Source organism: Manduca sexta, chromosome 17 (assembly GCF_014839805.1).
Source record: "Manduca sexta isolate Smith_Timp_Sample1 chromosome 17, JHU_Msex_v1.0, whole genome shotgun sequence".
NCBI lineage: Eukaryota > Metazoa > Arthropoda > Insecta > Lepidoptera > Sphingidae > Manduca > Manduca sexta.
Genome location: NC_051131.1, coordinates 13,775,764 through 13,789,696, shown reverse-complemented (window position 1 = coordinate 13,789,696; position 13,933 = coordinate 13,775,764). Strand labels below are relative to the sequence as shown.

General features: G+C 38.2%; 2 protein-coding genes across 3 annotated transcripts; one reads left to right on the top strand and one right to left on the bottom strand.

Annotated features, from left to right (window-relative positions):
• Positions 1-948: 948 nt before the first annotated feature.
• LOC115442569 lies at positions 949-6,997 on the bottom strand. Of its 2 annotated transcripts, none has more exons than XM_030167630.2 (2): positions 6,641-6,997; positions 949-6,517 (listed from the first exon to the last, which is right to left on the bottom strand). In XM_030167630.2, the coding sequence occupies exons 1-2, from the start codon at positions 6,689-6,691 to the stop codon at positions 1,208-1,210; spliced, it is 5,361 nt and encodes a 1,786-aa protein (XP_030023490.1). In that variant the 5' UTR covers positions 6,692-6,997; the 3' UTR covers positions 949-1,207. The 2 variants fall into 2 exon arrangements, with proteins under 2 accessions (XP_030023490.1, XP_030023491.1); XM_030167631.2 differs by having other exon boundaries at positions 6,720-6,997.
• Positions 6,998-8,490: 1,493 nt separating this feature from the next.
• On the top strand, positions 8,491-12,886 carry LOC115442585 (mediator of RNA polymerase II transcription subunit 19). Its single transcript, XM_030167661.2, has 3 exons — positions 8,491-8,796; positions 8,865-9,236; positions 10,344-12,886. Exons 1-3 carry the CDS (start codon positions 8,616-8,618, stop codon positions 10,502-10,504), a joined length of 714 nt encoding a protein of 237 aa, XP_030023521.1. The 5' UTR covers positions 8,491-8,615; the 3' UTR covers positions 10,505-12,886.
• Positions 12,887-13,933: the final 1,047 nt, after the last annotated feature.

The window sequence follows — 13,933 nt, the reverse complement described above, 5'->3', positions numbered from 1 at the left end:
AAAAGAAAACCTGTCCAGTGGGCTTTTTTTGGTTACCAAGTCACTGACACTGACAAGCCCGCAAAAAGTTTTAGTAGTGACATTTAAATATTACGGAGGCTTTCGACCACAGAAAAAAACTAAACATACCACTACTCAGTGATTAAAACAAATCAATCGTCACACTAAACGGAAAACTTAATGTCACTTTACCTGGCCCGGGAATCGAACCCGAGATCTCAGCACGGTATTTGTACCATGTGCACAATACCTTTGCACCACCGAGCCGGGTCAGTTGAATATCCCGATTTTTCGCCACTGTATTTACTTCCTGAGATAAGAACTGTTGTATTTGAGAGTACACATTAGATACAGAAAATATTCTGATTAATTTTATTTCCGTTCTATGACGCAATAAGGGGCGAGCCTATCGCCGTCGCCATATCGGGCACTATTCCAATGACATTATGGAATCTAAAACTATCGACCAAGCCACTAAACATTATCTGATCTTTACATTTTGAGTATGTATATTTGTATTATGGAACCGTATTTGACTACTTTTTGAAAAAAATTGTAGAGTATACAAAAAGTTAACACTCAGTTTTACTCACCGTCTTTGTACAGCAAGCTGCGTAACCTGAACAAATAAACAAACTCATATGGCCTATATATACGCGTTAAATTTAAGTACTTGAATTTTTTTCTTTCTGCGAAGTAAATGCAGAGAATTTCGTGGAGAGAAAAAATTTAAGAATACAACAGTGTATTAGCGTTTCGAAGTTTTGATTTTTTTCAGCTACTTTAGCGTGGCTGACTGTACATCAATGAGCTCGTTATTAGACTTCACAGTTCACACTAACGGTCATGTCGTGGTCAAGTGTTTTAACACAAGTCAATTGACTGCCGCTGTGCTGGGACGCTCGGCACTCGTGCACATGCACTACGCGTTGAAAAAGAAACTGCATGTTGGTATCAAAAATCGGATTTATATTTCCGCCTCGCTGCAGTAATGTCAATAACAATTTGCCAGGTTACAGAGTGGGCCGCACAGCCGATATCAAGCATAACATGTACTTTATAACAATTATACATTTCTTTCAGACCTAATAACCTAAATCTTACACAAACTACCTACAAAGATATACAGGTAAAGCCTAAAGTATCTACAATCAATAAGTTATATACAAATAACAATACAGCGAAAATTATATACAAGACATTTCGATTATAATAATCTGTAACCTGAGAAACTTTGATTCTTCCTACACTCGGGACAGTACCATTTGCCCTTAGGCGGTACCATAATGCCGACGCACTCGAAATGGAACCACTCGATGGGGCAGCCCTCGGCGTCGCACGCGATCATCTCGGACACCTCATCATACGGACAGCGGCAGTAGCAGTACACGCTTTCTCCCTCGCGCGCCTCCCGCACCGCCGGCCGCTGGAACGGGTAGGGCAGGCTGGACGTGCCCGAGTTCAAATATGTAGGCGGCGTGTGTACGGCCGTACTGCTGTTGCTGTTCGGCTGATATATCTCGAGGTTCCCTTCCTCGCTCGAGTCAGAGTCGCTCGACTCCATCGACTCCGAGTTCATCAAGATACGCGGCGGCTCCGGATCTGGTATTGGAGCTGTCAACCTGATAGTGTCCGAGTAATTGTATAGTCTATTAGTCATTATCGTTGATGGTACTTCTTTCTTCGCCTTTTGTGTCACTGGGGATGGTAAATCTTCTTTTCTCCATTCCAACTTTGGTGGAAGTGTAGGTTTGAGGGCATTCAGGCCCGTCGTCGACTGAGGCATCTCCTCATCACTCGAGTAACCATAGAACTTGTTGGGTACTCTTCTTCGTTTGGATGCTCGTTGTTTCTTATCGTTCGAGGTGGCGGGTGTGCTGGTGTTTGACGCGACTGCAGCGATCGGATTGGGAGCCTCTGGTATTTGTACTGTGTTGGATTGTAATGATATCGTAATTTTGTTCGGAGGTAGAGGTGGCGGGGTAGTCTCCACTTCTGACTTAGCAATAATATCTTTAGGAATGTTAATTTTAATCGGGCCGTGCTTTCTAGAGCTCTTCGACTTCTTTTTCTTTTTACTCTTTTTCTTGCCGCTCCCCGTCTTCAGTTTCGTTTCGGGTTCTTCTTTCACTTCTGGCTTTATTTCTTCCTCTACTTTTGTTACTTCCTTGATTTCCTCATGCTCTTTTTCTTCTTTTACCGGCGTGGATGGGCGACTGGTCTCTCCTGATACAGATCCACCATCGGACGGCGCTATGGATGCTATAACCAATTGATTACGTTTTTCCTCATACAATTTGTTGGCTATTTTTTGAGGGTGTTCATCATAAAATTCTTCGTCTGTTTCGCTCTCTTCCGTCTCAAGATCAGTTTCTGCTATGGGTGGTTCAACTTTTTCGGGTACTAATATAGGAGTTTCAGCATTTCCCATGACATCCACATTTGAACCAGTACTGAGCCTTCTGTTAGGAAGTGTTTTCCTGATGCGTTTAGTTTTCTTCTTTTCATTGCCGGACTCATCTGAGGAGTCCGTGTCAGAAGAGCTAGACGACGATGATCCGCTGGATGATGAACAACTGCAATTAGAGCCACAGGAGCAACTTGAATCACTGTCACTGCTGCTACTGCTTGTGGAGGACAAATCTCCGCGGTGCTTTTTAGGAGACTTTTTGCTTTTCTTTTTGTCCAAACTGAATATATCTTCCTCGCCGTTCATATCAGTCGGTATTAAGCAATAATCATGGTCCGACTCGCAAACATGCTTTCTTATTGGAACTAAGGGTGGTGTTTTCTCCTTCTGCTTTTCAACCTTAGCCTGATACTTCTTGAAGTTGTCCCATATTTCTAGAACCTGTTTATCATCAGGCTTTTCGTCCTCTATTGGCTGCACCGTTTCTTCAACCTTTGTTTCTAAACATTCATTGTCTATCTTCTTAGTTCCATCCACTTCAGACCCATCAGGTTTTACTTCAATTAATTCATCTTTAGGTTTTTCCTCTATCTTTTCTTCTCTTGCGGTCGGCAAACCGCTATCAGATTCGTCACTACTGTCACTCTCAGAAAGATTTAGTGCAGGTAAATTAACATCTAGAAGTAAAGCATCCTTGTCTTTTAATTTCTTTTTCTTCGCCTTTTTGGATAATTGCTCAGTTCCAGCCTCAGCCTTCACCTCGGAGGTTCCAGCCTCCTCTTGAGGTTTCTCATCCACCAAGTCAATAACAGGAATGGGATCATCCGCCGCTTTTGGTAGCAATTCACTTGGGATACTTGGTTTTAATTCATCTAAATCTTCTAAGAATAGTTTTTTCTTATGTTCAAGTATGTGTTTGTTGAGAAGTTTTTTTGACACAAATTTCTCTGTACATTCTGGCTCTATACATGCATGAGGAAAATCACCTGAGTGGAATCTTTTGTGAACTTTTAAGCATACTGCTCTGGTGAACTGTAAATTACATTCTTCACAGGCAAAAATTGCTGGAGGTGTGCAAAAGTGATATACGTGGGGCCATTTTTTTTGGAGACATTTCTTACATAAAACACTCTCTGTACCATGTTTCCAAAACAAATGATTCGTAATGTCTGGCTTATTTCTGTAAGCAATACCACAACGATAGCATAAGTGGTGCAACTTGTGTTTCCATACATGATTTGATAATCGTGCTTGATTTTGACACGCCTCTAAGCACACATCACAGGTGTGATGTATCTTTCGCAAGTGGACCATCAACCTGAACTGTGACGGTATAGTATCCACATTGCAGAAACAACATCTAAATTTCATTTCATACTCTGAATTATATGTCCCAGGGCATAAATGACATAATAATTCACTATAACTATAAAAATTAGATTTACACATAACACATAATAAAATTGTTTTTTGATGCATTTTACGATTATGTAAATAGAGATCTTTGTGGATAGCAGTTGTAAAATAACACTGAAAACATTCAAACAGATGCTCATACTGTACATTTTCACACTTATCAACACTGTCATAAGAGTCTAGATTAATAAACACAGAACTTAATTCTTCAGCGCCGGATTTTAACTTGGCTATAATAGTCTCTGGCATCAGTTCTTCAGCCGTAATACTATCCACAGTAGCGGCGAAGCGATGCTGTGCGACCATATGTAGAGATAGCTGCTCACAGTTTACTGCAATCTTGCGGACATGGTTGCAATATATACAATGTTGCACTGTTGATGACAAAAACACTTTCAATAATTCTTTTAAGGGGTATTTGTCTAAAGGCCTATTTAAGGATAATTCAGTTACAGGTATAGAAGGTTCTTCTACTATGGGTTCTTTTGGTGTCTCTATTTCTGATATTTCAGTCTTAGTTTCTACTTTGTGATCCATTTCATTTTCATCTGTTGCTTGAAGTTTGGGTTCATCTTCTATTTGAGGGCTCTCTTCATCTTCTTCTTTGATATGATCCACAATGGGTACTATGGGCTCTGTAGGTAGTGGCTCAATGACTGTTTCATTTTTAAGTTTCTCTTGCTCATCAATAGTTGTATTATTTTCATCTACTGTTAACTTTTCACTGATGTCACTATCAGAGGAATAATCACTTGATGAATCTTTGTCCAACAGCTCTTTTGGAACCCTGACTGTTAACTTTGGTACCCTATTCAATGTGTTTATTTCCTCCAATTTGTTATCATATATAGTTGTTTTTACCATGTTATCTTGTTTAGGTTCCGGTACAGATGCTGTTTCAAGATTGTTATTTAAAATAGTTCTTGATGTTGTCTCTTGATTATTCTCATATATTGTGGTCTTTACAAATGGGCTGTCAGCTCGGTCACAGATGGTCATTTTTATTGATGGCGTTTTGGGCTGTGGAGGTGGTTCTGGTGGTGCCTCTTTTTCATACCTCTTTGGTGGTCTTCTTACCCTAGTTGGAGGTTTATAGAGGTTTTGTTGCCCAATAGTAGGATCTACTGTAGAATTTATTATCACTGGAGAATTTGCATTATTTAGACTTAGTGTAAGCTTTATACCACATTCTTTTTCCTTTTCTATAGGTGCTGAGCAAGGTTCTTCAGGTTTTGGCTCTAGTACTGTTGTATTTAACTGTGGAGTGTCTTCTGGTTCTTGTGAATCACTGTCCTCTGAATGTTCTATACTGTCATCACCATTGGGAATCATGTACTTTGTTCTATCCGGGCTCATTGTGTTAAGGCGAACAGGACTTGACGCTAGTCTGTTATCAGAGCATTCTAATTCCATACCTGAATCTACAGTATTGCTTGTGTTTTTACTAGTTGTCGCTGAACTATCCGAACTTATGCTATTATCACTATTTATTATATCATTTGTGGATATATCTACTGAGGGTTTGTGAGGTTGAGATGTGATTGTTTCCAGTTTTGTGTCCATAATGTCTCGTTTTTCAGTGAACATTTTTGGTGGCTCTCTCGTTAATGACATGGGACCATTTGTTGGCAATTCGTTAGAGGTTTTAGAACTTTTTATACTATTGGGTTTAACTGCATTTTTACTAATAAGAACAGGCACCGGTTTGGGCTTCACATTATTACAGTCATGATTGAACAGATCATCTTGCTCACTGCATATTTCTTCACATTCACAGCACATTAAATATAATGTTCCATTGTAAACACTGAAAAATTCCTCTTTACTATTATAACTGAACTCTTTTACATTGTGTTTGTTTGTCAAATGTGATGACAGTTTCTCCGCTTTTGAAAACATTCCAAGGCAAAAAAGGCATATATGTCTATTGTGAACTTCTCTCATGTGCAGGAAGAGATTCCAGTTCTCATAATACGTTCCACAAGCTGAACACAGGTACACTTTCCGCGTGACTCTTGATGGGCCACCAGTATTGGGCTCTGGACACGGCGCAGCCTCCGGGCTCAGGGTGGGTTCTCTAGCCTGGGCCCGGCATACCAACTGATGATCTTTCAACATGGCCAAAGTCTTAAATGACATTGAACAACACTTTCGACACTTAAATTTAACCATAGGCTGCAACCCCAAGCTCTGGGCATACTCCTTCAGCTGGGTTCCCTTTTCAACCTTACCTTTTTTGAACTGTAACAGTTGGCTTTTAGGCACGAGTCGTGGCACGGGTTTGTCATGTTCGTCGTCAACCCTAGGGTCCACTTGGGGCACGATATTACGGAACTGATTGACGTCCGGCCTCTTGGGAATGAGTTTGGGCACTCTGGGAACATTGCTGGTGTTTGTATCACTGTGTTTGGTCGCGAATTGTTTCTGCTTTTTGTTGGCGAAGTACTGCTGCGAGTTGTCGACGAAGGGCCTCTTGCCAAGGTGGATCCTCAATGGGTTGATGCGCTTCCTAAACTTGTCTTCGTCGGCGTGCGCCCGCCGCGGCTCGTCGGGCGGACTCGAGGGCTCGCCGGAGTACTCGTGCCCGTTGGCGGTCAATTTGGCGGGTCTCTCACCATACAAGATCGCCAGTGATCCGGAATTAATTTTGTCGTCTTTCGCATTGACAACATTACCATCTTCCATAGTTTTCTGAAAAATTATAAACACGTGTTTGTGACTGTTCCGAAACAAAAGACGCTCAAACAAGAGGAAATCGAAACATGATTTGAATTATAATCTCAATAACAACAATAAATACATTGTGATCTGTACCTCTAAAATCGTACGTCCAGTACGAATGTAAGAATAAAGATTCGTTTCCATGCATCCGTTTGATTAGAACGATCCTTACATTAGGCTTATTATGAGGCAGCCGCGGGCTGATCATTCCCGTAAAATGGCGTCACTTCGCAGAGCGAGGAATGGTGATATCAAAAGCGTTGCTTTGTATTTGTACCACTCAAATCACAATTCACGAACATTTTTCAGATTTCATATTACACAAATTGATGCAAACATAACGAAATTATAGTCATATTATGTTTATTTCCAAACACATTGCTGAAAATTATAACGCATAACGAGAAGCTAATCATGAACCATAGACTACGATTATTTTTTTTTTAATTTCAACTTTTTTCTAGCACAGTACTCATATAAAGTGAATCGCGGACACGTGGTTCACAAACATAGACAAAAAATTATATTTGAAAATAGAAATGTAGAAATAGAATTGTATTAATCATGAATAATAGGCGTAGTTTATATAAATATTATATAATTTTACTTTTGTGAATAAGTCAGTTGATATCGTATAAATATATTATGTTAAACCTTCGATCCTATAAAGCAGGTTACATACACTTCAAGAGTACACTGTACACTATGGTCTAGTATATCAGTTACACTAAGATTGCTTAAGTACTTAATTTAATTATTTTTTAAATGTTTAGGTATCTATTTGTTTTTGGTACAAACAGAATCTTTTCTCAAGGTTTAATAGCATTCCACTGATAAAAAAAATCCGCCCATATAAGCTTCAAAATCTACTATGATTCGATCAATTTTAAATTGAATACTTAAGTATGTAAAGTTCCTTACATATTACATTAGTGCATTAGATCAATTTAAATTGCCATGACCAGAAAACATCTTAAGCAGCTTGAATAGAATACAGCGTGGTGGATATGACTTCTGCACATACATTTACGTACAAAATAAATCCCCCTACACATGGTGTGCTCAAGATGTTTTCCTGCTATTATACCTTTTATAGGATTTATCTTATTAACATTATAAATATTACTTCTTATTTTACTAATATTATAAATACAAAAGTTTATGAAAATGTTTGGATGTTTGTAAGCAGTAAATGAAGTAAGTACACATAGGTGACTTTTTGTCCCTGTAATCTGCTCCCATGGAAAATAATGGAATCTGATCATATTATTTTTTAAATACATTGCGCTGGACGTCTTATAGATGGCTGCGTGGATCGGTACAGTGATTTGGGGACTTTGAAGCGAGAAAGGTAAACACGAGCGAAGCCGCGAGCAACACTTTGTACTCTATGAAGTACTAAGGATGTTATAATAGTTCCGGTTAGTCCTAGGTTGGTCCTATCGTTTGCTTGTGATGAGTGAAGAAATATAGTGATGGAAATGTTTAAATGCCCCCAGGACCTAAACGAAGAACCTGGAGAACGTTTGCCTACCTCCTTAAGAATAAAAGTCGTGATAATAGGTTGTGTTATGTAAAATTTATAACTAAAAGCGTAACGTGTGAAGCGTATGTGTAATCGGCGTAATATTTTCTCTGTAGCTGGGTTTTCGGGCACAGACGTTGATTGAATGAGTAGTTTCTGTGTGGAGAGCTTTGTAGTCGATGGTTATAAAATATTTGATCTATGGATGATGATTCATTTCGTTCATTCTTTACAACTTACACAAACAAAAAATATAGATCAATTATGTTTTTTATGTATATATTAAACAAAATCTCATTTAATTATGTTTTTACTAAAATAAATATATTGCATAAATAATTAGAATTTTTTAGTCGATAAATTATGACCTTGATTCTAGTAATCGATATGTGTATAATCTGTTACCCAATCGAGTAGGAAATCATTTTTATTTTGCAGATTTGTCAAGCAGCTCGTAAAGGCAGGATCGTTTTAAGTTTTATTATCGTTTTGTTTTGTATCATTTATTATTTATGTTAGTTACGTAGACCATGCTGATTAAAGATGATGTCTGATCAGTTTAGAAAAGTAGAACCTTATTCTCCAAAATCGTCACCTCGAGGAGCGAGGTCGCCAGTAGTTTCGCGACAGGATTCTTCTGGCACTCTCAAAACTACCATCTCGCTCGGCAAGAACCCTTCTATAGTGCACAGTGGGCCATTTTATTTGATGAAAGAACCTCCAGGTACGCCATAGTATCTATTATATATTGCAAAGTAAAAAAACTCGTATTTACGCTCTTGAAACTTGTAGGAGAATGTGAACTGACGGGGGCTACGAATTTGATGGCATACTACTGCCTCGAGCACTCGTACAGTAAGTTCAATGGCAAGAAGCTGAAGGAATCGTTGTCGTCGTTTTTGCCGAACCTGCCGGGCATAGTGGACGGCCCGGGGCAGGAGGACAACAGCACGTTGGGCTCGGTCATAGCTAAGCGGCCGATCGGGGGCAAGGAGTTGTTGCCGCTGACGAGCGCTCAGCTGGCGGGGTTCCGCTTGCACCCGGGGCCGCTGCCTGAACAGTACCGCTACGTGAGTGCGACGCCACCAAAGAGACACAAGAGTAAACACAAGAAACACAAGCACAAGGACGGAGCACCGCCTGGACAAGAGGCTCCATTACAAGGTAATGTGGTTTTGGATGTAGTAGAGATGTTTTTGCAACCAATAACAATAATACCCAAAAGTGAAAGTATTGTCACAGAATTTGTTGGAATAGTGTTATGCAATGGTAGCAAAATTCCTATTGTGATGTAAATAATTACATAAAATGTCCTTCAATATTAGCCACATTGAGATGGCATAAAGTGTAAAGATTATACATAATTCTCACAAAATGATTGAGACCTGTTTTAATTTTTTTTAACCTAATTTGTATTTGATAAACTAAACCAACCATAGCCCCATGTTTATGAAGACCAAATGAGAAAACAAGCAATGTCAGTTTCTTTTTCATTCATTTTATCTTTTTCATTCTTTTCAATTCATTTTATTAGCTGAGGCATAATTGATAACTTTGAAACATGTCTTCTCAAAAATCATATTTTAGACATTTGGCATGATTTCTTAACATCAGACAGAAATAAGAAAGTTGCATAAATGTATTGATAACCATACTTTTGATAAAATACCCTTCAGCACTACTTAGCCTTGATAATTAAGGAAAATGTGTCTGTGGGTGTGTACATAATGAGGAAAACATCAGTAAATAATTTATTGGTGTTACTCAATTACATGTTGATGTTATGTTCGAATTGAATAAGAGAATATGAATAGTTCATATTCTCTTTCTCTTTTGTATTAAATTGTAAGTTTAGATGTAAGCATTGTCAATTGGAATAATGAGCAAGTACGCTGTGAAACAAATATAGCTTTTTTCCATGATAGAATAGGCTGTATGTCATGTCATTTTATCTGGCACATTCCACCACCACATGTTTCAATCAAGAAAAACACTTTCATATAATTTGAACAAACAAGATAAATTATGTATATCATAGTATATTCTTGCTGAGAATTATGATCAGAAGGATTTTTGGTTATAAAACAAGCATATTTTGAACATATTTTGACCAGTCAAAACTAGATTTTCCATTTTTACATGACTGTATTATAAATGAAATTTAAATATTGTTAATAAATTATTATCCTGACTGGAATAACATAATTATCATATAATTAACCCACAAGCCTATGGTATCTATATAACTAGCCTATGAATATTTCTTTGCAGACTCCTCAAATCCTGACACGTATGAGAAGAAGCACAAAAAGCAGAAACGGCACGACGACGACAAAGAGCGCAAGAAGCGAAAAAAGGAGAAAAAGCGGAAAAAACAAAAACACAGCCCCGAGCACGGCGGTCTTACACCAAGCCAGCACCCACTACCCTAGACGTTAACATAATCTCTCTAGTTTATAAGCGTGTACTTTGAGCCCAAAGAGAATGTCAGGTTGAAGTGATGATGGAGTATTTATAGTCTCATAGATGTGTTTAGATGGAGTGACACAAGCGGTGTGTGTGTGAGTTTGTAAAATTGTAATGCCTTACAGCGACGAAGCGTCCATACAACCCGCTTCCTACCGACTTCCCTTTTATGTTTATTTACATTTGTCTAACCTTTGTTTTTTTTTTAATTGTCCACGATATATTAAGTAAGACAATTTATTTTTGTTTCGGGTTACCTTTTGAAAAACATCTCCCTTCGCCACTGATGCCTTATCTTTTTAGCTGGTTAAAGGGAGCCCACATGCATTGATTTCAGAATAGCCCAGCTTTGAAATGTATCAGGAGACATAGGACGCATGTGGGGCAACAAAAAATCAAAAATATTAGGGCTAGTATTCAACGGTGTACAGTAAGACTGTTTAACCAAGCCCGGCTTGAAGTTCTTTACGTTGTTCCTGCAGGTGACGAAGAGATTAAGATTCAGGAATAGATGTTCTTGATTTCAAGTTGACCATGACTGACTGGTCGAACTGTACCACCAGTTGCGCTTCACATAACTTAAAGGACAATGGGATGTCGTATGAATGCTTATGTTGCGGCAATAAGGCAGCGAATTGAGAATGTTTTTAAAGCTTTTAGTTTCTGAGTCACCATATTAAATTATATTTATGTATAACGTCAAAACTTTGTGGGACAATTCGGTGTACTTCGTTAATTCAGCAGGGTTATGTGTGTTTAAACCAACCATTGCTTGTTTTAAGTCGACCACCGTTCGGCACAACTAAGTCGTGTGTCACCGATCGGTACATCATTGCATTGCTGCACGAGAAAATTGAGTAATTGTAATCTTTAATTTCTCGTCATTAGTAAATATTTTTTTTAATAGTTTCATTTTCTTATAACATCTTTAAAATGAACCGAATAGTGTATTGGTTTACTTGATGTTCATTGGATGGATGGTTTTACAAAAAAACGTACTCTGATGAGATGGAATGAATATTGTTTTTATATAGAATTACCCCCTCTGGTGTAATGGAATGAGTGGTTTATCACTAGACTAAACCACTACAGTATATGAATGAACGGTTTTGCAATAGAGAACAACGCCAACAGTGGGATGGATGGTTTCGAAACAGGCAATCACACCATTATTATCTAAGTTTATGAATGTTTTTACAATAGACAGTCACACCAGCATCAGTTATACGGGATGCATGGTTTTGGGATAGACTATCAGAGCATTATCAGTTAATTGTATAAATGGTTTTGAAATAGACAAACACTATGATGTGTATAATAATCATTTGATATAGGCCACACTAAAATTATGTTTCTCTTTGTGGATTTTTTCCAAGTTTTATCATTTCACCAAGCGGCATCCTTTACTTTTTCATTCTAAAATTCAAGCCTCTAGGCTCTCTGGAAGTTTTTTTTAATAAAAAAAGATATTATATGATTTGTTTTCAACTTGTTTAATAATGTTTCCAATCATAAAAAGAGATTTGCACTTGTGTTTGGATGTCCTATTTCATTATTTCTGAACTGTGCCGTCCGCGTACCGTATTGTTCAAAGAATTGGGCGACATCATATTCAGCGTATTTTTGCGCGTAGAGGCTAGAAGATACGCGTACATTTGCATGGTTGGAGTGCAGCCGCATATAATCGATGCAAACAGAGTTCATTTATATGACCGCCTATCCTTTGCAAAGATTTTTTCTGTGTAATTTTGTAAATAAGTGTAAGAGCTAAGCATAAGAGGATTTTTGTAATGATACAGTAGTGTTAATATTGTTTCTCGATGCGCATAACGTGCTGCAGGAGTGTGTTTATTCTCCGTATTCATTATTATAACTTGCGTCTAGAGCGTGCAGTGCATCATACGAGGAATGTACTGAGGAAGCGCGTATTGATTAGTTTTGTATCTGTACCGCATTGCGATTTACGACCGTATTCATTTTGAAACATTTTTCTCTGCGTACACTAAATCTGGTCGTGCGACTCTATCGCGTCAAAAAATAGCACTGTGCGATAACCTCATACGTATTTTTTTTATAATTATAGTGAAAGTTGTATCATCTCTTTGGGCTTGACTCTCTCAAATTAAGTATTAGATAATATTAAAGAAATTATTTTGATTATGCCGAAGTCACTCGACATTTCAAAAACCAATATTTAAATCTAACATTTTTGTCGAATGTCGGGTTTACTTCAATACCGTATTTGTTTTCATAGCTAGTTACTCTGTTTTTTTTAAGATTCACTGTAAATATGCATTTTGTTTTTTTTTACCTACCATTCAAATAGAATAAATTTGATAGAACGTTTATTTGTTTGTATTTTGAAACCATATATTAAAAGACGCCGTAATATCTATGTCGCACGTCGTGGATACTTACTACTAAAGTAAAGATAGAAATAAACTGGGCACGCGTAACCCATGTATGCACAGCATTGACATCTAGACTTGAATTTATATGAAACTAGCGACCAGCCCCGGCTTCACACGGGTGCTATACTGATACTAAATACACTACAGAAAAATTGTGAACGTTGTGTATAAAAACATAGCGGCCCGCTCTTCGCACGGGTATAACATAACAAAATAACAGTATTTCTCCACTATTTAATGGATGTTATATGTTATTATTATACATATAAACAATCCTCTTGAATCACTCTATCTATTAAAAAAAAACCGCATCAAAATCCGTTGCGTAGTTTTAAAGATTTAAGCATACATAGGGACAGAGAAAGCGACTTTGTTTTATACTATGTAGTGAAGATATGACTGAATTTATACAAACATATTTAGCATTGCTGTCACACGTAACGTTAAACCCATCGGATGGGAAGAGTTAGATGGAAAGGTATGCGTGTGTGACCTGTGTGTCTTTAGAATTTACACTAGCGCTCCTGAGAAATTACGAGGGGTCTGTATGCAGCCTACGTGGGACAAGTGTAAGTTTCACCAACTTTCTCATTTTGCATCTCATACGTAGCGTACGTGCACTCTGTGTGTTTCTACCTGTGGTCAAATCAGAGACTCGGGATGAGTGGTTCTGGGTTGGCACAGCGCTCTTCCCATTCCCCCGTATGTCTGTCTCGCTCAGTCATCAGAGCAGGGGCCTTATTCTCTATCCCGCACGTTATTTTAACAGTGCGTAACAAGCACGTAACACAACGCATCATGTTTAGGACTATAGAAATTTGGCTTACAGAATACCATTCCACGCACATTTCTCGAAGACAACATGACACGGCCGCGTTACGCGTTTACACTATCATACGAACACTGCCGCGAGGGGCTTCGTGGCTTGGCCCTAAATGTACCATACCATTATAATTTTATTATGATGTATATTTCTGGTCCCAT